Below are 24864 nucleotides of genomic sequence, written 5' to 3'. Positions count from 1 at the left end.
AGGTGCCGGTTGGAAATCCGGCATAGGTGCTGGATTTTTCAACCGTCACCTAGAAAGCGGTACAGATGAGAGAAATTAAATGTATCGGTTTTAGAACTGGCACCTTTGAGGTTCCAGGAATCTTAAAAAAAAGGCGACTCAATGTATCGCCTCGGTTTGAGCTGATGCATCGATCAGCTCCCCTTCACCTCGCCTAGAACAAAAAAAAATCCAAGAACATATGAACCTGAACATCAAGAACATCAGCTTCCCAGCCACCGGGGTACTATCGAAGCTAATAATCTCCATGAAAAACAAAATCACAAAATACACATCAAGAACAGATAGATAAGACATAGAGCCGCCGCTGCTGCTGCTCGACCCACCACCGCCGCTCGACACCACCGCTGCTGTAAAAATGCCCATAAAAATCGAAGAACCTAAAGCAGCAGTACGTGGAGGGGAGCATAGCAAAGGGAGGGGGCGGGGAGCGCGTCGTAGTCATCTCCCTTCCTGCTGGATCTGGCGAAGGGGAGGGCACCGCTGCCTGCTGCCTCCTCCCCTTGGGGAGGGCACCACCGATGCCCGCCGCTTCCCCTCGGGTGCAACCGCCTACCACCGCCTCCTCTCCCTCCAGATCTGGTGGAGGGGAGAACGCCGCCGCTGTGGCCACCGGGACGAGAGAGAGAGGAGTGCTGGTTTTTTAGTGTATATAGGTGTTGGTTTTCTAATTAACCAACACTTAGGCCCTGTTTGGTAGGGCTCCAAACTTCAACTCCCAGCTCCCAACTCCAACTCTAGCGAGAGCTAACTCCTACAGCAATTGAAGTGGGTACGAAAGTGTTTGCCTAGATTAGTTAGCTCCACTCCACCACGTCCCTTGTAGGCATTTCGTCGAACACCTGGTTGACGTCGCCCTGCCACGGCCGTCACCGCTCAGCCCGTGCATCGTCGCCGCCGCCGCCGGTCAGCCCGCGGGCCACTGCCACCACCGCCGAACACGCATCACCCTGCCGTGGCTGCGGCTGCCACCGCTCGCCCGTTGCCGCCCGTGCGCCGCCGGAGGGACGCCAGCAGGCCACTGCCTCCCGTGCCCCACCGTGGTAGGCGGCGCATGGCCCGCGTGCCTCCCGTGCGCCGCCTGCCGCCACCGGCGGGCCACTGCCGCCCGTGTGCCAACACCACCAGTGCACCTGCCGATGCCGCCGCCGCTCGTGGCTCTCGCACGCCGCGCCGTGCCACCACCGCTCGCTGCCGCCCGTCGCTGCTGTAGGGAGGAATATGGGGAGGGGAGAGAATGGGAGGAGATGGGGTACGAAGGGGTAGTTCAGTGGCATATTTTGTGTAAATATATTAAAAATTAAAGGGTAGTGAGTCTTTTAGGGTGGAGTGGAGCTGTGGAGCAGCAAAAACCCAACCCCACCCCCGTAGTTCATTTTTAAGGAGTAGCTCTGTTAACTCCACTCCCAAAAACAGAGGATCTGAACTGTATGGCACAGCTTTGGCTCCAGGTAAGTTGGAGTTAGGAGTTGAAGCTGTGCCAAACAGGGCCTTATAATAAATTAAAGTTGTTGTTTTTTTATAATAAAAACCAACATCTATATTATAAGTACCGGTTTTTCTATAGAATCGACACCTATAATTTTTTAAATGTGTCTTTCTTGTGTTTTCAGCTCATGGAGGAGGGAAAAGTTATATAGGTGCCACTTTTAACACTTTCGGCACCTATAACGCTGACCTCTGTGAGCCTTTTGTGCTAGTGTTCACAGGTTGCATCAATGTTGAAAGCAATTCAGTGATAAACATCTGTCTACTAATGGCTTAATTAATACATATATAGGCTCCCATCGGATGGCCCATTAAGCTAACGAAAAAGCCAAATTTTAAATTTTTAAATTTTGAGATTGATTGTGAGATATTTTCAACGTAGTTTCTTTTCAGCATTGGCTTTTAAGTCATCAAGAACACATGTAAAAAAGTTTTACCTACAATTTTTTTTTGAAACGTACCTACAAATTTATTTGTATTTCCTAATAAGCCGTTTTGGCTTATTAGAAAAAAAGCGAAACGATGGGGCCAATATATCTTACAAAATAAGTCTCCGTACACAGTTGTTCAAACAAGTACATACAGCGAGACATATGTAGCCCTCACAAGATATTTTAGATAAGTTGACTTCAATTAACATATATTCATCATAACGTTGGAGGATGGAGTCATCGATCACTTAGTTACACTGATGAAGTGTTCTTGAAGAGTCCTAAAATAATTATGTTCTTCAATTTATATAAATGATCGGACAAGCATGATCTGTGCTGCATGCCCTATAATTGAAAACAGTTAATGAACCTCCATTTGTAATAAGCGAAAGAGACAGTGATGAAGTCACCCATGACTTACAGAGTTACAATACTAGCCATGCATGTTGGAATTCTTTGTCCTTGTTTACATAAAAAAATTTTGGCTAAAAACGTCACATCAAATGGTTGGACATATACATAGAATATTAAATATAGGGATAAAAAACCAATTGCACAGTTTGCATGTAAATTGCTAGATAAATCTTTTGAGCCTAATGATTTGATAATGTAATGCTATAGTAAACATTTGCTAATGATAGATTAATTAGGCTTAATAAATTCGTCTCGCAGTTTACATGTGAAATCTGTAATTTGTTTTATTATTAGTCTACGTTTAATACTTCAGATGTGTGTCCATATGCTTTAAAAGACCCAGAGAACTGAACGCACATTTGTTCAATTTAGACATAACATAATTTCACTGTAATAAAATATCACAAATTCACAATGATTCTTTTGTGTGCGCTCCGAGAGGGGACGAAAACAATGATTGTATCACGTTGTAAAACCATTTATCTGCCGGCAAAAACTTAAATGCCTGGCCAACTATCTGTCAGAAATTAGTTGTACTACGTTGCATATGAATTATTCGCGAACAATAATGGTACATATATATATATATTTGGGGTGATTGTGCATTTGACCCTGTTATAATGTCCAATTAGATCCTGCTATTTTAAGTTTTCTCGAGAAACACCCAGCGGTCTTCTGGCTAGGTACAAAGATGGTGGGATAGACGATCTGAATTGAAAGTCTCATCCTTTTTAATTATTTGATATTAGGTCCTTCCCTAATATTAACGCCCCCGTTTTATGTTTTCTTATTTAAACCTTTTTTTTAAACGAAGATCATGGTTGACCCTATTTCATAAGGGTTAATTGAATTCATACCACTTCAAATTGGCAAATTCGAAAAAAGTACCACTATTATTTGCGATATCCGCTAAGTGCCACTGAAAATTTGCAAATTTGAAAACATACCATCGCCATAACATTTTCTATTTTCTTCTTTCTTTTCTTCCATCCTCTCGCTGCGAGGAGGCTAGTTGGCAAGCCCCTCTCCATCAATAAAAAAGAGGTAGGCGACGAGCATCCTCCCCCATCAAAGGCCATCGCCGGAGCCAAGAACGCCATCCCCCAGTGCTTCCTGCCTACCCCATCACCCCACCCCTGGCATGGAGCTCCTACCGACGGCGGCCATTGAAAAAAGACAGTAGACGAAGCCCAGAGCTTCATTGGCCACACCAGCCTCCGATCCGTACCGTACTACCGTCCTGGACCTCCCCTGTCCTGGACATATATCGTTGCCCCAACCAATGTCAAAGAAGGTAGAAGCCCGTCGCCGTACTGCACTGCCTCGATCCGCCTGAGGTCCGAACGTCAACCATGCTCGACGTGCTCCAGTCCGCCCCAATCAGGACACCGACATTACTGCTGCGCCGCCCGCACGCTGCCACGTCCCCAGAGCATGCTGACAGGGAGAAGAAGAAAAGAAAAGAAAAAGAAAGAACATGGAAAATGTGATGGTGATAGCATGCTAATATCATAAATATCATTGGTCATTGTGCAAATATGAATATCATGGCACAATGACCGAGGATATATAAGTAAATCTACTTATCATATATTTAAACATGCTATTAGTTACTCCCTCCATCCCAAAAAAAACTCAATCCTAGATTTGAATCTGGACATTCAAATCCAGGGTTGGGTTTTTTTACTGAGGGAGTATTTCTCGTAAACAAGCGATTCATTAATATTTATATTTCCCATGCCCATGTAGCCAATCTTATGTGGAAGAATGAAGAGTCACGCATTAAATCCGAGAAAGTCATTAAGAAGAAAGATGGTTGGATTGAAATATGCCAATCTAAAGTAGATGGATGGAGTAGCATTTTTCTAAATCAGAAAATGTATAATGGCACAGATCCAATTAACCCATTTCACAAAGCAACCTAACGATGTTAACTCAAGGATTTATACCCTTACTCATTTGACATGCTTTCTCGTTTTTTTTTCAACCAAATCTGTACTGTTGGGACTTTATTTCTTTTTCTGAATTATTTTCTTACGAAAAATTACTTGCATCACTAACAGATGGATGGACCCACATGTCAGACTTTCATTCTTTCCTCTTCCTCTTTCTCATTCCCCTCGGTTTCTCTCTCGTTCAAGCAGCGCGCAGCCGCCGAGCAAAGCAACGTGGGAACGACGGTGGTCGGCGACGAGGCTATGGATGGCTCGACGAGGTTGGGGGCGGCTCAACTCATTGTCTAGAGTCTCATGAAAGCTGGCATGGAGGGGGAAGCGGCTACTGAATGTGGGCGGGCAGCCATGGCGACAGCGTGCTCTCTTGGGCCTTCCTTGACACTTGTCCCCGGTGAGCTCCCGCACCCTCCCCCTCATCCAACTCCGTGCGCATGCCAGTGAGCCCCTGGGTGGCACGCCTCCCCTGCGTGCAGTGGGTCTCTTGCTCCACGCAGCTGCTCTCCCTTCACCCGCGCATGCCTCCATGCATGGCAGTAGTGACCTTACCCTCTTCATCCCCTCACCCACCTCCGCGCCACATGCCAGCAACCGTGCGCCGGACCTAGCTCCTTGACCTCGCTCCGGGTCTCGCTCCACGCCGCTGCTCTCCCTCTACCGGCCTATACCTCCCTCTGTGCCCGGTTGTGGCAACCGCGCCACCGCTCCCTCTATCCCAGCCCTCCGTATCAGTGAAAACCTAGTGCTAGGCCAGCTGCGTCGCCAAATTGACTTGGGTCAGGCCGGGGGTCATGGATTTGTTAAGGTTGGGGGATACGGTTATGCGGAATCAAGGACATTTTGGTTAGTTCGGGCTAGTATTTTTTTTTCTTTTTCATAAATGTAACACAAATGGTGGAGTGAAAACAAGGTCAGAAGGTAGCTACAATTTTGAAAAGCGGGGTCAATAGCAAACTTTAAAAAGTAGGATTATGTTAGTAGTTAAGCATCAAAATACGGTTAAACGAGCAATTGTCCGTATATATTTATGGATGCTAATTAAGTATTTGTATGAGCAATATAATATGATAAACATATTTAAAACAGTTAATATAATCTAATAGGATCCCACCATGTATGTTTAATTTGTGCTATTTTTCCCTTTTCTACGGTACCCTAGGATAATAGGCCATCAGTTGCTTTCTATCGAATGGATTATATCCTATAATAAAAAAATAAACTGATAGTATAGGCGGTAGAAATTTTCATGTGGCACTTATTTCTTTTCAGTAAATCACTGGATTATTGAAATGTATTACTCTCTCCATCCCAATTTAATTATCACATAAGATTTTTGAGATTTTTCCGAAATGATCATTATCTAACAAAGTGTCTCTTTATTTATTTGTGCAAAGAGTAAATGTGTATCGTGAAATGTACTGCATGCATGCAACCAATAAAGATTAATTTTTATCAGTTCATTTAACCTATATATGCAACATTTAATGTGTGAATTAATTTTGTTAAGACGAAGCGACGGAGCTTGATCGATAAGGATTATTTTTACAATGATGGATGTTTTAATGTTGTTGGTTTTGATGTCATTTACTTTAGAGAGTTATCAAATTAAGATGGAGGGAGTATTTCCTATTTGATATTCTTTGGAAACAACACTTTTTTTATAAAAAAAACTATTGCATTGCTTATACCACTTGTTTAAGTTATTTGTTAAGTTTATTTATTAAAATATTTGATTTATACCTATGATCAAATCGATAATCTGTAGCAATAATTTACCCAATAATTTAAAACAATCATGGCCTTAGCTAGGACGCAGTTATATTTTCAAAGGAACCGGATCCTCTAATGTGAACTGCTCCCTGACGTGGTCACTGACAGGTGGCCCGTGAGTGGTGGGGCCCACATGTCAGTCACCACGTCCCTCTAACTTCACGTTAGAGGATCCCAATCCATTTTCACCAGGAAGATTTTTTTTTAGATAATGGAATATAACATCCCGGTCTTTGCTCAAGAGAGTTACAGCCAATTATTACAGAGTAGCACTCAATCAAGAGTGTAGTTCAACAAAACATTGAAAACACCCAATGAACAAAATAAGTAACGAAACTAAAATAAGGAAAACACATTATTGAAGTCTATTTGTGAATCTCCAACCATAATTGACAAAAAGTTGCATAACTGTCGTCTCAAGCTTACGATATGCAACTTTTATAAACTCTCCGTCTTCTTCATACTTTTGTAGTTACGCCCAATATCAAAGCCAATATGTTGCGCTGAAAATTACCTGCATATATGAGATGGATGATGATTTATCAAAAATCAAATCATTCCTGCTCAACCACAGAGCCCAACATATATCGTAGAAGCTCCTACAAGTACAAACTTGCTCCTTTTCTTGTCCACCCCTAAAAGCCAACCATAAAAAATATGTGTTATGCTAGTAGGAATGTATAAACTAAAAGAGAACTGGACTGCTCTCCATATAAACTTTGCATAATGGCAATCTATAAAAGGATGTTGGATAGATTCATTTTTCATGCAGAACATCTCAAACTACCATTCTAATTCCGTCTTGCCAAATTGTCTTTAGTTAACACGACACCTTTAAGCAAATACCACATAAAGATCTTAATATTAAGCGGCATCTTGAGCTTCCAAATTATCTTATTTCTCTTAATATAGCCACTATTAATTAAAGCAAGATACATTGACCTTACCATGAACTGACCATTCCGATTAAAGTTCCATTTAAAACAATCAGATGAGCGATTCAACTGGATATGTACAATAGAAGCACACAAATCATGCCAAGAAATAAAATTCTGATGTGGAACAGAACTCTCCTAAAAGACACATTAAGAGGAACAGAACTCATAACACTAACAATTGAAGAACATTTCCTTCGGATAATGGTATATAAGGAAGGAAACTTAGCTTTAAAAGCCAAGTTACCTAACTATTTATCTTCCCAAAATCTATATAAGTTTAGTGGTATAAGTCAAGTTGCCAGGAAGATTTATATGCATTTTAATTTATTTCACCTTGTTCACAGTAATTGTTTTAGGACTTCTGCACAGGGAGTACTTAGATCGCATCGTCCCAATAACAATTCTCCCCCCCCCCCCCCCTCCTCCTTTTGTTGTTTCCTTTATTTTGAGGCGAACATGACTGCTTACCAGTCAGCACTGTACACTTAAATTCCATCGAGATTCACGCTTGGCACATGCATCATCTCCCGTTCATATGGGTCAGTTTAATTTCATTCTGGCAAGTTGCTTCATGAAAATGATGAATTTGTAAGCTACTTGCTTTGTCTCTACAATTTTATACGTACGGATATACACGTAGACTACAGAACACATGATGTTGCGGCCATCAAGCTGGGATGCAAATGCTTTTTTGACTTTTGGCAGTAATTAATTTGTACTCCTTAGGAGTAACTCATAGCTCATGTCAGCCAAATTTAATGAATACACAATTATATTCTAGTACTAGAGAAGCTTAGATCTGAAATGATGAGAACAGATAATATTCATGCATGTATTCTTGGAGCTTTCATATGTGCTTGACAATTCCTAGAAATTATTTTTAATCTCTTAAACCAGTATTGGCATGTGGGCCTAACCAAATTAATTAATTAAACTCTAGATACATATAGTAGTTACTACTTGCCCATTTATCAGCCTCAGTACTTATTAAAACCCATCAAATGCTGGTAACTCGAGTCAATGTGCACATGTAAGTATGGAACATGTGTGAAGCTAGAAAATATTAAACAACAATTTGAAGTGGGATAAATTAACAGGTATATGTACTTGCAACTATTAATTAAGTTAAGTACCATGTTTGAAATTTGTGCATTGACTTGTTTAAGTTATGGACTTAACTTTTTCTCTGTGTGAGTAAAGATGCATATGTACTCCCTCTATTCTAGTATAGACTAATTGATTCTCTGTGCGTTGCTGCGTGACTTCATATCTATACCGTAAACTTGAAGAAATACCAATATAATAGATAGTTGATACTTGGACAGACAAATAGAGAGATAGCATCGAAATGACATGTGCACACTTACAATGAAGCTAACCGATCTGACTAATAACGTTTGCTCTTAACTATAGACTGTTGCATTACCTGATGCAGATATTAGATAGATATTGGCTAATGGCTAGTGGCTAGTGAAATGTCTGCAAAGGGAGATAATAAAAACATGCAAGTTACTTGACGTGATTGACCATAGCGTGAATCAATAATCCTCCTTGCAAAACAATCTGCTATACAGTAGGAAATATATGAAAAAGAAGGTTTGCAACCTAGGAATTTCTAAATTTGCTTTCTATTAAAGAAAATAAATTAAATTTATCATATGGAAAAAGATAGAAACTTAGAGGTACCAAATTAGGAAGGTGTACCTAAAATACACATATGGAGTATGTAGGAGTAACGTGCAAGAATAACGTGGAATAATTAACTATCTGTCACTCTTACAAGTGGCAACTAAGAATTTGCCACTGGGTCCACATGTCATAAACACATGAGGACCCACATATCATAGACTGTGAGTGACAAATTCTTAATTGCCACATCTTAAAAAGTGACAAAATATTAAATTAATACTCCGAATAACGTACTATCTGATAATTATCTGTGAAGATGGAGGAAAGAATAAGCGCTGAGATGACCAAAGCAAAGTTGAGCTGATCCCATACCCCAACTGGCCAGTGGCAGTAGAAAAAGAAAAACTTGGGCAATCACCAAATTAGTTATCTAGCGCACAGATCCAGTCATGCAGGCAAGAAAATAGTAGCAAGGCATGTAGCTAGGAGACCTCCAAGATGTCAACAACCATTGGACATGGGCGTTATCGAGGAGGAGAACAATAAAATAAGAGGGGAAGAGGAAAAGGTGGCTGCTATTACTTCCGATGAATTTTGATGGCGGTTTCTAAGGAAACAAAGAAGAGACATAAACTGAGGCACGACATGGTGGAGCGGCATCCAATCGGGCTAACGAGAGGGAAAGTGAGAGAGGTGATAGGGCAACAGCCGCGCACGTGTCACCACTCTCCATGCCGCAGTCATCCTGGTTCACCGCGAATTTCTCCCGTGCAGGCATCGCTGATGCAGATGCGCTTTGGGTTTTTTTCCCTCACAGTAGAAGCGTGCGTGATCTAGGCGGGGCTAAAAAATTTGATGGCAGCCAACCCAACTTTGCGATATTGTTGATTTGGAGACATGCAGAACAATTCAACGATGGCTCGGAATAAATAATGATATGCTAAAATGTGGTGCACGCTTTATACGCTTTATAGCAATAATTGTTGTAGTGGGTTTCTACTGTATAGGAAGAAAGGGATAGAGAGGGGGTGGAGGGACGAAGGGGAAATGATGGGTTGGGCTGCGCTAGGAGGTAAGGGGAGAGGAGATGTAGAATAGAGTTATCAAATATATATATATGGTGATTGAGGAGTGGTTGTGAACTGCAAACAAATCAAACTATAGCTCTTAAGTTATAATTAGTTCAAAATCTCAATACAGAAAGCATTTGCCCTCGATGAGCAGGAGATCGAAAGCACCAAGCATGTCATTTCTCCCATTCGACGACAGCATGAAGCTGTTGTACGTGTATCTTTAGACCATATGGTATACCGTACACCGTGCTACGTGACAAATGGTAAGAGTACTTAGGGCTGAGGGCCCTCGTAGCCCTTAGTACTACGAACACTTGGACTACTCTACCATTTGTCTATAGGAATATACTATGGCCGTGTTTAGTTTTCCTCCTATTCCCAACTTTCCATCACATCATATCACATAAAAACTTTCCTACACACGTAAACTTCTAACTTTTTTTTTCTAAACTTCTATCTTTTTTCGAACTTCCAATTTTTTTAAGGAACTAAACACACCCTATATGTCAATCCCATGACATTTTACACAGCCTCATCAAGTACATGCCTATATTAATTGTTGGCAAAAAGGCTATACAATTCATATCTTTCAAAGTTCAAGGAGCTAGTACAAATAAACAAACATGCGTGTTGACATTAATTACATTATTCATATCTCTAATTAATTAACTTAGGCATTCGAAGGGGGCATTACAATTGTCTCATCTAACCTAGCTTAGCTACCAAGAACATTCCATTGATCGACTACTGTCCATACAGTTAATTAACTCAGTGCGTGCATATAATTAATTGAACAGATCAATTGGCCTAATTTGGAAGTTATCGTTGTAGCATATATATGCAAGCACATCGTCGTCGGAATTCAGAAAACGGGAAGATGGTAGAATTAACATGTGGCATGTGCGCATGCTCTGCGGCAAATTAAATGATGCGAAAGTCCTAACCGGCGATCGATCGCTGGGCACGATCGGTCCCCTCCCCACATAGATCATCCCCTCTTCCACGTGGTTTTCTATTTTAGCACCGCATTACTTTTCTATTTTAGTAAATTTATACACCTCAAGTTTACACATCTAAAGTTTATACACATAAAGTTTAGAGACCCAAAGTTTATAAGTCAAAAGTTTATATATCCAATTCAAATTTGAATTCGAATTTAAATATTTTTTATATATAGTATTTCTATACATCTAAATTTTATACACCAAAAGTTTAGAGACTCAAAGTTTACAAGTCAAAAGTTTATATATCCTATTCAAATTTGAATTTGAATTCAAATAGTTTTTATATATAGTATTTCTATACATCTAAAGTTTATACACCTAAAGTTTATAGACCCAAAGTTTATAAGTCAAAAGTTTATATATCCGATTTAAATTTGAATTTGAATGTGAATTCAAATATTTTTTATAGATAGTATTTCTATACATAAATTTTTCTAACTTTTGTTTTTTTATTTTTTTTAAAATTTATGGTGTAGTAGGAAGAGAAGAAGGGGAGGAGGAAGGGGGAGAGGAGTGTATTTAGGGGGGTGGGGGTGATCGTTGTGGGCGATCACCCGCCCATTAGCACCACCCTAAATCATGAGCAGAACAGCTAATTAGATAACATCCATAATTTGTGGATACTTGTTGCCGCCTTCTTATTCAAGTTAAAAGTTAGCTAGCAACTAAGCATACTTATGCATGCATGATAAATCATCTGTCACGGGCTATTGTTGTGTGACCTCCAAAGATCATAGATAATTTTATTACCGAGCATCGTGACTTCGTGGTTTTAGCTTTATAAAACATCGCATGAATTAACTTTTAGAGGAAAGCACTTTGTAAACGCGAAAATCAGCTCGTCACCGTTCCTATTGTATATTAATTTATGGTTGAATATGATTGAGAAACCATATGAAAGTTTTGAAATACCCTAGCTTAGACCCACATGTTAGGTTTCTCATCTCTCTATCTCTATCTCTCTTTTGTACATGGGGCCCACATGTAAGCCTTTAAGTTCTGAAATGTCATCATCGAGCATTGGGACACTCCCGCACCATGGCTTGTGCATCTCCTACAACACTAGGCTTCTCTCGCTGCTCCATTGTGCCAGTAGTACCACATTGCCTTGGTGAGGATTCGCTCTCAACTTTTCCTTCCTCTTCTTTGCCATGCATGACCGCCATGGCCGCCTTTTCTCTAGATTCATAACATCATTGTTAGCCTACCTCCGCTCCACATCGGTCAATAAATTCTAGGAAAAATGGAACCCCCTTGTCCCGAAACATAGATTGACGCGCTCACCAGTTTACGATCGGAGCTCACTACCGATGTTTCTCTCTCCTCTGGGGCTGTGCCTTTGCCTGCCACGTTCCTGCCACGTTAGTCCTCCTCGTTGCTGGTTGGCACCACCTACAAGTCACACCATGGGACCATGCTCAGCCGCCATCGTCACGGCTGTCCACTCGCCTGAGTCCTGATGCCCTCAACGACCTCTCCACTGCTCGTTCTGGATTGACTTAAGCTTGTTTTATGTGCCATATATAAGCTCATCATTTCAGCTCGATCTCGAATGGAGCCTAAAACATGTTGGTTGTTGCACGTGGCAGCCACACGGGAGAGACGCTGTCGAGGAGAGATCCTCTCTAGCGGGAGGACGTGAGACCCCTCTTTGTGAGTTCGGCCAGGGGATAGGGCGCGATGATCGAGAGCGTATCTTGACCGTGCATCAAGCTAGTGCGGTGGATGACAATCAAGAGGTAGACGAGGGATTATCCAGATTCGGGCCGTTAGGAAGCGTAATACCCAACTCATGTGTGGATTTCTATTTATGCTGTTACAAGAGACCTAAAACCCCAAAGAGACGGTTGGCTAGTCTTCTCCTAAGGTTCAAACTCCCCAGAGTCCTCCTTTTGCTCGGTGGGCAAGGTCCTCCTTTTATAGTTCAAGGGGATACCACATACACCGCCTCTACACATCTCGGTCCTGGAGAGGGGCCCACATCAACCTGGGTCGAGCTGCCACCCATGCCTTAGGCTAAAAGCAAGGCGGCCGCTCGTCCTCAGGTGGGCCCTAGCGCCATCCTTCGCCTGACACTGGGGACATCCCTTGTCATTCCCTCATAAATTCCTGGAGACTTTTGTGGGCTCAAGCGCATGGGATGTACCGGTCGAACATCGATCCCCTGCCATTGATGGGACGGGGCATACCCGCCCCCACGCTGTCTGACACAGGGCAAGACGTGGGTGCGCTGCCACCTATCCCATCCGGTCATAGCCCGGTCAAGGCGACTGATGCACGTCTAACTGCTGGGCGGCGCACGACCAGCCACGCCGCATTAAACACGACGGGGGGCGGTTGGGGCGCCGCCCATAAATGCGCCTGGTAGCGCCCCTACCTCCGTCCACTCGGCCGCCACGTGGTAGCCGAACGAGGGCCTCGGAGTGGAGGCCCGAGGGGTGCGACGGGATACCCCGAGGCCCCTAGGCATCTATTGTCCATTTTTTGCCCGCACGCCTGACCCCCCGACGGGGGATCCGGGACGCACGGCCACATGGCTGGGGGAAATGATTTTTCCCTTCAGCACGGGTACCCTGGGCCCATATCACCGACAGACGCAATCGAGCTAGCAGGCCAGGGCTGCTAGGGTTGCCCCAGAAATGCAAGAGATCACAACCATTGACTATGTACATTCCACTATTGACCGCATACATCCAAGGGGGTGTAGAGAGGCCGGTCGTAGACATTGGCATGACCACCGTGCCCGTGGACGACCGGGGCTGCTGCACAATGTCGTGGACACAGGTCCATCTCACCCGTCATGGTCATGGTGGTCATGCTGCACAATTGTTTGTCTTTCCTAGCTTATTAGTCGTGACCGCAGAAGTAAGTGATTGTTTTTTGGGTTGATCCGTGGTTGTTGGTGCATGTAAGATGTAACTAAGTAAATTATATGCCACGTGAGAATACTGTTAGAGAATTATCATTTCTCATTACCTCTTTTGAAATGAATTAGTCGGTACATGTAACTCAATATACACTTGGTGAGTTTGATTCCGCCATATCTATGCTGTAAAGTTATAAATCTAAAGTTCAACATTCAACCATGTCACATCATCACCCACTAACAACAATTATATATTTAACCCCATGCAAATATAAAACATCATCTATAATTTATTTAATTCTACAAATCAATATGCAAGCATATCCAATTATCACCAGTCACATCATTTGCACAATATTTTAATAAATCTATCCATCATTTTTATAAAATTTAACATATACTTATTAATATGTTCCACATTTAAGCGCATGTATCATTTGTTGTTTCATGATAAGTACTGATAATCCCTGATGTTTTATTATTTTTTTTCTTTTTACTCCTAGTTGATTGTTGAAAAATATATATTTAGAATTGGTTAGTAATTCCCGCAGTAAAGTGCGGGGAATCACCTAATTACTTTTATAGCCATCACGAACGCAACTCCCACAACTACTGGGCCGTTGTCCCAACAGTCCTCTCCTCCTCCTAGAAACTCTTATCATCTACTTATTAGTTTATCAGTGGTACATAACTAAAATTTAAATTCTAAAACTTAATTTTAAAGTTGTTTTTAAGTTTTTTCATCCATTTTCATGTTTCAATAATTTTTCCAAGGTTTATCAGCCGTTGCTCAAACGATCAGATAGCAGCCGCTATAGCCTCCATAGCCCTCAAAACAGTGGACATATTATTCACATCTCCATCGGTAGAGACCCTGGATATGATACTAGCACGGCCGGCTGCTATCTATCCATCCTGTTGGGCTTTCCTGTGTCTGAAGTACCACTGAACCCTCAAAGTCAGTACTCCACTAAGACGTTGAAACTTCAGATACTGCAGAACATGAGCCATCGTCCCTTGCAATGTTGGATGATGGTCCATCACCGCTAGCTCTTGTGTGGCGCGCTTTGTTTTCCTTATATATCCTCCATATATATAATCACATCGCTATAGCACTTCTTTGGTTCTTTGTAATCTTGGTCATCTTCATCTCCCATCTCTCCCTTTCCTTTTATTAATTTCTGCCTCAGCCTTTTCTAGATGAAAGAAAAATTCACAGCTGTTTATTTACAAAAAACAGTATAAACTCCTCTTCGTACTAAATTATATATAAGGCGCGCATATATTTTAAAATTTAAACTTCATTAGTTTTGACTAACATTTAGTCTAACAATATAAGGTTTAGTGATATAAATATGGTATTGTTAGACTAGTACCTAGATGTACTTTAATATGATGTTGGTTTCATTATTGATAATAATACACTTCAAAGTTTTGTTGTTGAAGAGCACTGTCTCGAGTCAAACCGCAGCTTGTAATTTGGGATGGAGTAAATGCTTGGTGGCAAATTGATGAGGTTAACTCCACTGTTTTCTGCATTCTTACCACCCATCATTAAGTAATGAGCAGGCAGGATTGTCAATTACAGTGTTCTAACTAACACAATCTTTGCCTGGGTTCTTGTTGGCCTTATTCATTATCGGCAAGCTAACATATTATATGAATAGGGTACCCATAGAAATGGTCAGGTCTAATGATTGATTGCAAAGTTAGTTATAGCATACATATCCATGCATGATAAGTCATAACTATAGTATTGACTTCTACCTTAGCTCTTTGTTGCTCTCTGAGTGTACAAGTAAACTGCATATCTTAAAATTAATTACTCTGTTTGTTGGATGTAAGTTTCTAGTTTACTAGTTAATTCTTGCTCTTCTAGAAATGAACTAACAATGGCACCAAGCTTTTTGCACGACATATGGCTCTCATTCAATTCCCCTCTAGAACACAAGAGGTTTTGCACACAGGGCATAACACACTCATTAAAGTAGTAAATCGTATAGGAACCTAGCCAGCTAGCTAGACCAAAATCCCTATTTTCCCAACCAATGACACTGATCTTGCACCTAATTAATATTAAACCACCAAATTAAATCCACACCAAATTAATAGTGGCCCTGGCACCATAACCCTCCTGCTTTCTAATCAGTGATGACACACACAAAACACAAAAGCTAATCATATTAATTAATTAACTAAATGCTTAAAGCTAGCCATGCTTTGGGACAAAACAAGCTGTGGCTCCCCTAGGTACAGCCCAGATGAATATTTAGCGAGTGTGACACATTTGGATAATAAAAGATTAAGACATGCCCTCAATGAAAGGAAGCTGTTTGGTGCCCATGGAGATGCCAAATGGAGCTTTCTCCCCTCTCTTAATTCTGCTTTCTCTACGTACGCCGTACGTACATGGAGGCCCCCACATTTTTTTTCTCTTTTAATTTCCTCCTTTTTTTATTCATGTCTTAAAAAATTATATTTGACGCATGCATACACCAAGTTAATTTGGCTGCATACTTGCATGGTTTGTGTATAAGTAGGACAGGAGGGTGTGGCTTGAGAGTTCGTCACTACCACCATTCTCTTCTTCGTCTACTTCCAGCTAGCCTGAGCTCTAGCTTAGCTCTAGCTTAGCCTGAAGAAGCTAAGAGAGGAAGCAACAATGGAGATTGAGAGAGAGAGCAGTGAGAGAGGGAGCATCAGCTGGAGAGCTAGTGCGGCACATGATCAAGATGCCAAGAAGCTCGACGCAGATGATCAGCTGCTAATGAAGGTCAGTTGCTACCTTAATTATCACAAAGTTGTCTTCTTGTAAGCACTCCACTGTCACCATGGACAGTTGTTCACTGTAACTGCAGAAGCAAGAGCAGAGCTTAATGTAGATAGATCTTGAGAGTACTTCCTGGCATGGCATTCATTGCTCATGAATGTTCATGTGTGTGTGTGTATGTGGTAATTAAGGACTGATGGAACATTGGATCCTCAATTATGTCTGTGTTTCTTTTTGTTAGTTTCTCAGTTTTGGTAAATTGTGTACAGGAGCCTGCATGGAAAAGGTTCCTTGCCCATGTTGGTCCTGGATTCATGGTGTCTTTAGCCTACTTGGATCCTGGCAATTGTGAGAATCTCTCTCTCTCTCTCTCTCTCTCTCTCTCTCTCTCTCTCTCTCTCTCTCTCTCTCAACTGAAACTTTTATTTTGACAAACTCTGGATTGTAACTGTTAATTTTGTCACAAAATGAAACAGTGGAAACCGATCTGCAAGCCGGAGCCAACCACAGATATGAGGTACGTACAGTCGACTTTATTTTACTGTTTACGCACTGAATGACTGAAAGCATGAGTAACTTTCATGCTTTCTAGGTGTTCGTCCCTTTCCTTGTCCCTCGCAGACTCACACTCCATTAATTCATCTGCTAGCTCCATCAAATTCTCCAAATTGACAAACTTTTCAGAACCACTTTTAATCCCCAGTGCATATGTATCTCACTCTCACATCATCTAGAGAAAAGAGAAAAGTGAATAATCTGCACCATTAATTGATTTCTATGTGCTTTTCTGTCCATTGTGTTGTTTCAATTTGCAGCTGCTCTGGGTGATTCTGATTGGACTCATCTTCGCACTTATCATACAGTCGCTAGCAGCTAATCTTGGAGTGGTTACAGGTGACTAAATGACACGCAATTAAACTGTAATTACCAACTTGATAAAGTGCTAATATATGGCCGGCATTAATTTACATCCTAGGGAGGCATCTGGCTGAGATCTGCAAGAGTGAGTACCCCAAGTTCGTCAAGATTTTCCTATGGCTGCTGGCAGAGTTGGCCGTCATCGCTGCAGATATCCCAGAAGGTATATACTTATTAGTAACAACTTGACACGGTCCAGCCTGAATAATTAATTTATTAAACTACTTGTGTTTAACAGTGTCACCATCTTTGACTTTGAGCTAATTAATTAATTCAGTTTAAGCTCTCTGACAGTAGAAGAAAACAAGTTGATCTGGCTAGCATATGTAGCTCCAACCGTACGGGCCTACATACTGGAATTCCTAATCCACAAACATAGGCAAATTAATATCTCACCAATCACCATCAAGCCACGTTCTTCTCAGCTACTCACCAGATTATTCTCACATATTATTTCTTTCATGTCTCTAGCTAGTAAATATGTTTTTCTAAAAAAAATATATTCTGCGATATTGCATAGAATACAAGTTCTAAGCCATTTTTTAAAAAAATATTTAATTCATCCATATAATAAGGTAGATAATATGTACCAATAATATATCTGTTGAATAATCTGTTTCAAACATAAGCAAATGCGCGTTTTAGCTGTTTAGAGGAGTGACCACGTCCACAGTAGCTTCCCATAAAAGTGTCAATGATGCACATCAAGATTAGATTTTAAACACTGGGTGAGTACGTTCATCATCTTACGCAGATTAGTAAACAACTATTTTGTCACCCTCTTGTCATTTCACATTTGTCCTGTCCTGTATACATCCATGTGTGTTTAAACAATAACAACAATATCTAAATATCTATCTATCTAGCAACATGGAAGAGAGATCAGTGGTGTAGCAGTTGCAAAACGGAGCTGCGCGAAGCTTTGCTGATCGGGATTAGTTAACCTCAACCGTTGTAAATTGCCTTTTTAATTGATCATGCATGCAAGTTCTTTTTTAAAAAAATTAAACTAGTTATGGAAGATACCTCACATGATGATAGCAAAGGTGATATATAGATAGATAGATAGATCGATCAACAGATAGAAAGGTACAGATCGATGTGATTATAATTAATTAATTAATTACATGTCGTTTGATGTTGTTAATTTTGGTGGATGCAGTTATAGGGACGGCCTTTGCTTTCAACATATTGTTCCATATTCCGGTGTGGGTCGGCGTCCTCATCACCGGCACCAGCACTCTACTGCTTCTTGGCCTCCAAAAATACGGGGTATAAATTATTTTTTGTAAGTTGTTTTTGTTTAGTATCACAAGCATTAGCGTAGGATGCACTCAAAGAAACGATTATAAAAATGGAATAGTATATGAAATTAGCTAGTTGGATCGATTGTCAAGTACTCAAATGGCATATTATATGTACATTATTCAGTTTTTTTTCTCTGACTGTGGAACTGCATGAAAATTGATTGATGAATTTTTTTTGAAAAAAAACAGGTGAGGAAGCTGGAGTTTCTGATATCGATGCTGGTGTTCGTGATGGCGGCGTGCTTCTTCGGGGAGCTGAGCATCGTGAAGCCGCCGGCGAAGGAGGTGATGAAGGGGCTCTTCATCCCCAGGCTCAACGGCGACGGCGCCACCGCCGACGCCATTGCCCTCCTCGGAGCTCTTGTCATGCCGTACGCTTTTACATACATACATACATACGCAACAATCAATCAATTAATTCATACAACTAATCAGTTAATTAACTACTGCATGCATTTATATATATGCAGCCACAATCTGTTCTTGCATTCTGCCTTGGTGCTATCGAGGAAGACACCGGCATCAGTCAGAGGAATCAAGGTAGCTATATTCAGCCTGGGCAGATCGAGATAGGTATAGGGTAGCTAGGACATGAACTCGATCTAGTCCTGTCTCTTAAATCTTGTTTAAATTTTATTAAATTAACATGTAAATTTCATAGAAAACCAATACTTTATTAGCTAAGTTTTATTTTAGCACTAATCTTCTATAATTTCGGGCTCCAGTACCACTGGATTCAGCTTAGAATTTTTTCATGCATGGAAAGAAACCGAACAAAGATCCAGGCTAATAATTAATATGTACTATATGGTGTGTGAATTGCCACGTAGGACGGGTGCAGGTTCTTCCTGTACGAGAGCGGGTTCGCGCTGTTCGTGGCGCTGCTGATAAACATCGCCGTCGTCTCCGTCTCCGGCACCGCCTGCTCCTCCGCCAACCTCTCCCAAGAGGACGCCGACAAGTGCGCCAACCTCAGCCTCGACACCTCCTCCTTCCTTCTCAAGGTCATTCATTCATTATTACTTCCTACTCCTTAATATTAAAAATTTTTAAATGGATTAGACGTATCCTAGTACTACAGATAGAAATCTATTCAGATTCGTAGTACTAGCTTGTATGTGTTCAATTTAATCAATATTTAATTAACCACAATAATACCGAATTAGTCTACACGATTTCTCCGTCCTAAAATATAATAACTTTATTAGATATGTTTATATTTTTGAATAGGAGGAGTAACTAATTTATGGTCAAATTGTGACGTCAATTTTTTTATGTGGTTCAGAACGTGCTGGGCAAGTCGAGTGCGATCGTGTACGGCGTGGCACTGTTGGCATCTGGGCAGAGCTCCACTATTACCGGCACATACGCTGGACAGTACATCATGCAGGTAATTAATTAAATTAATTAACTTAACTGTACCTGTACCTGTACATCACCAGCTAGCTTAGCGCGTAATTAAATGATTGAACTATAATTAATTAAACGGCTAGCTGCCACATAATTAATTTGTTAATCCGTTCAATTATGGAGGTTAACTGACGAATTGTAGGGGTGCACACCTAATCCTGTTTACATCACGAATATTTAGTGATATAATATTCCTTTATTAATTAGGTAATCTGGCGATCCTCGTCGGATTTCACCATATGTTTTTGTTAAAGTCAGATCGAATTAAGACGCTACCTTGCTGCCACTACTTACCACTTTCGTCCATATTTCTCCGCTCTTTTGGTCTAGTCCATTTCACGGTGCAGTCTCATCAATAACCAGCGATTTTACTGTTTACATATACTTAGAAAACCAATTGATTAATAAAAATATGCTAACGAAACTCTATAAATTATATTAAAAAAAATAGGATATCCCATCGCACCGTAAAATTTTCTTTCTGAAGTGAACGTTGAGAAAGAGAACAACTAGTTTTCCTAATCTACCTGGCGGGCTAACCGATCTAGTTCGAGTCTCATTCCTCTTAATAATCTATTTATGATATGAAGCGTATTTCAGTTACGGGATAAATCGGACCCGAAAATATATATTTATTTTTTCACTCCAAAGGACTGATCTTCAGGATATACTCACTCCGTCTCTAAATATTTGACGTCGTTGACTTTTTATAAATATGTTTGACCGTTCGTCTTATGCAAAAACTTTTATGAATATTATTTAAAAAACTAGAGTAGTAGTAGTATATACAACAATGAATCAAATGATAAGAAAAGAATTAATAACTACTTAAATTTATTGAATAAGATGAATGGTTAAACATGTTTAGAAAAATCAACGGCGTCAAATATTTAATGACGGAAGGAGTATATGATAAATCATCATCATGTCGCGTTGATATATATGATATGATCCATGTATGTGCAGGGTTTCTTGGACATCAGGATGAGGAAGTGGCTTCGGAACCTGATGACAAGAACCATCGCCATCGCGCCGAGCCTCATCGTCTCCATCATCGGCGGCTCCAGGGGCGCCGGCCGCCTCATCATCATCGCTTCGGTCAGCATTTTTATTATTACTATTTACTATAGCAAATCTTTACTATTATTACTATTTTACTATAGCAAACTGCGTGCGCCATACGGCGGCGCCCGCCGGCGAGCAACCGGCCGGCCGTCGTGTCGCCGATCGATTAAAATTTAATGCGTTTAAATTTTTAATTTTGCACATGCCCAAACAGTCACGTGTGTGCAGTCGATCGTGCGGATTTATGTAGCTAGCTAGGTAGTAGTGGGGTATCCACTAGGTACCTAGTGACATAGTACTAAGAGCATATATATATGTCATTAGAGCAAAAGCACTTTTTCTTCTTTTTTTAGATTATTGCCAAATCAAAGTAGTGATCTGATTAGCAAAATGTCACTGACTAGCTAGGTATCTTTTCTTTTTTTGCAATCTGATCTAAAATAGCACCATGCATATATATAATACAGTGTACCATCTAGCTAGACTAGCTTCCAACTCAATAAGTAAGGACTAATTATATATAATTAAATCAAATCAAAGTAGTGATCTGATCATTGCTAGTTCTTGTTTGCTTAATTACATATATATGATTAATTGTTCCTAATCCGTACGTGTTGTGTGCATGCAGATGATACTGTCCTTCGAGCTGCCGTTTGCTCTCATCCCTCTTCTCAAGTTCAGCAGCAGTAAGAGCAAGATGGGGCCCCACAAGAACTCTATCTATGTAAGATCGTACACTATATATATGCATTGCTTAATTATAGTTTGTTTCTTAATCTCAATTGGCAGCAAATGTACAAGTAACATAAATATATGCATCTATCTGTCCATGCATGAAATTAGAGTTTCAATAATTGTTGGTAAAGAATATAAATTAATGATGATAGTTGGCTAGCTAGCTGGTCCTTCACCCTGCATGCATGCAACCCCTACAGGACACCATGTTCTATAGGTCAGTGTGTGCATAATATAGATCGAGATGTGCAGTGAATTGAATTGAATCATTAGCTACCTAGCTCATGCAATAGTATTATAGCACAGCAGGGGCCAATGCAGGACAGGTATATATATGGTCCAGCCATGCATATAGAGGATCGTCGTACATATGAAAACGACGACCAAGATGTACGTCCTGCATCATTTTTCTGTCTTGCAGTAGTACCAGAGATTAATCATGTATTGCGTCGTCGGCATGATGTGTCAAAATCATGCAGTAACGTACTTGCTTGATCTTTACAGACATCGAAGAGCCAAGTTCTTCAGTACACTATATATATTTTTTCTTGCATGGAAGTAAAATGTAAATATAATTTAACATAGATCATTACGTATGTCGTTGTATCTCTACTTAAACATTTCTAGACACATACAAGTCAACATTAGAAAATGTAATTCTTTTTTAAGGACCATAAATAAACTGATCTACAACAAAATTGAACAAATGTAAATTTATTTCTTATTATTACACACATGGCTATATATATATATATATATGTGTGTGTATATATATATATATGTGTATATATATATATGTGTATATATATATATATATATATATGTATATATATATATATATACTACCTATAAAAATTGCGCATGCTCATCAGTCGATACCCGTTAAAAAGATATATAAGTTACCACCCGTCAAAGATGACTGGTTATTTAGTGACGCTATCAATGAATTAATTAGCGTCATGTATGTCAAAAAATAAATTGAATTGAATTGAATGCAGATAATAGTGTTCTCGTGGTTCCTGGGTCTGCTCATCATCGGCATCAACATGTACTTCCTGAGCACGAGCTTCGTCGGCTGGCTCATCCACAACGACCTCCCCAAGTACGCCAACGTGCTCGTCGGCGCCGCCGTCTTCCCGTTCATGCTCGTCTACATCGTCGCCGTCGTCTACCTCACCATCAGGAAGGACTCCGTCGTCACCTTCGTCGCCGACTCCTCCCTCGCCGCCGTCGTCGACGCCGAGAAGGCCGACGCCGGCGACCTCGCCGTCGACGACGACGAGCCCTTGCCGTACCGCGACGACCTGGCCGACATCCCGCTCCCAAGGTAGAGAAGAAGAAGATCGACATGCATACGTATGGTATAGCGTATGTATACGTACGTATATACGCGTACATTGTGAATATACGTACTTACGTACGTATATGTGCATCCTCTATGGATGCCACGTGCGTGCGTCGGAGCCGTTCGTTTATATTTGTGCGGTCCAGATCGCTCGCAGATCGATCGATCGACAAGGGTGTGCAATTAATATATAAGCATTTGAGGGGAGGTGGCTCATGTATCCTTGTAATTTATATGTACGATATGATTTATCATAATTCAGGGCAGAGCCAACGTCCTTCAATTTTCTGTGATGAATCAACTACTATTAATTAATTAATTAATTAAGCAATTAGATTAATATATTAGTATTGGAAGAGTAGTACTATAGCTGTACCTTTTTTTCCAGAAACTAGAGACACGTACGGTAGTGTACTGTATAGACTTCGGAGCAGTAGTTTGATCTCTGTCAATAATTAATAATTAGTGCAAGTTGGTGGATTGGATATGCATATTATCAATTTCCGAGTGTATTATGCAAATTTGCAATCTTTTAGACTTTTACTCATATTATCTTTTCTTAGCGATAATGTTCTTACGATCATGTGGTACTGTAGACCTACGTTTTGATACACATCGTACGTGACGATATCTTTCTTTTCAAACGCCGCCCTTCGCTCACGCGTTGCACAAGTTGCACATTACTGTCAGTATGAGAGTCACCGCAAAAGAAAAAATAACAGTGATGAGGTAACTCCACTGATAAATTAACCCTCTTTTCCACTACTACACAACTGTTAAATCGTACCGTCCTATTTTTTCTAAAACACTGTATAAACACAGATGTCCACAACACGCGTACAGTCACCCCTATGACACACCCTATCATTATGAGCACCTCCGCAAGACTGAGCCGGCATTTATTGATACTGACCAAGTCACCACATGTGTCTCGTTGTCGATCGGTACGTCGTCTACCACTGAATGAATAATCAGCCGTAAATACGAGCACCCGTATCAAATCTAGAATTTGAACCCGGGTGGACTCGTTCAACCACAAGAAACTTAACCAGTGGAGCTACGCTCGCTTCGCTCGTACCATCTATTAATTTTAGTTGAGAAAAGCACTGATAAGGGTGTTCTATCCACCCATACGGCTCACACCCTCTACAAGGAAGAACAGGCACCGATACATGCATCACATCAGTGTTGGTTCATTAAAAAAATCCAACTCTATACATTAAAAACACCGACACTGTGAGACTTCTGTCGGTTTTTAAATTGATCGGTATAGATGGGTATTGCACTGAGCTGAGCCGATTGAGCTAGCCGGACGATCGATTATTTGAAGGCCAACAAAAATCCTTTCCTGGTTGATCTCTCTGTCTATCTCACTAAATCCTCTCGTTCTCTCTATGGAACTATCGCGCGTCCTCCTCACTATCGTCACCGCTAGGCTGGCTCCCTCTTCTCTTCTCTCAGCCCTCCACATGTGCCATTTGTCTTTTTTTCTCTCTCAATCTAGACCGAGCGAAATGAAGGAGTGGCAGGCTGGCAAGGGAGATCGAGCGGCTTTACGGGAATGGTGAGATCGACTATATTGGCTTGACAGGCAAGTGACTTGGCTCCCATCCCCACTCTCAGTGCGAGCGGATCTAGCCAGTGCGGCCTGCTCAAGCTTACATTTAGGATCTGGTGTGTAGTGACCGTAGGAGCTATAGGAGAAGAAGG

General features: G+C 40.9%; 1 protein-coding gene across 1 annotated transcript; it reads left to right on the top strand.

Moving 5' to 3' along the window:
• The first annotated feature begins 16127 nt into the window (after positions 1-16127).
• Positions 16128-23640, top strand: LOC4342859 (metal transporter Nramp5-like). The gene is made up of 13 exons (NM_001403041.1): positions 16128-16377; positions 16644-16722; positions 16851-16891; positions 17190-17268; positions 17351-17455; positions 18455-18564; positions 18789-18970; positions 19070-19139; positions 19430-19603; positions 19885-19989; positions 20976-21107; positions 21703-21798; positions 22808-23640. Exons 1-13 carry the CDS (start codon positions 16267-16269, stop codon positions 23138-23140), a joined length of 1617 nt encoding a protein of 538 aa, NP_001389970.1. The 5' UTR covers positions 16128-16266; the 3' UTR covers positions 23141-23640.
• Positions 23641-24864: the final 1224 nt, after the last annotated feature.

The sequence above is a fragment of the Oryza sativa genome, chromosome 7, assembly GCF_034140825.1.
Source record: "Oryza sativa Japonica Group chromosome 7, ASM3414082v1".
In the NCBI taxonomy this organism is placed as follows: Eukaryota; Viridiplantae; Streptophyta; class Magnoliopsida; order Poales; family Poaceae; genus Oryza; species Oryza sativa.
Note: the sequence above shows the minus strand (reverse complement) of the source record. Positions and strands in the feature narration are given on the sequence as shown.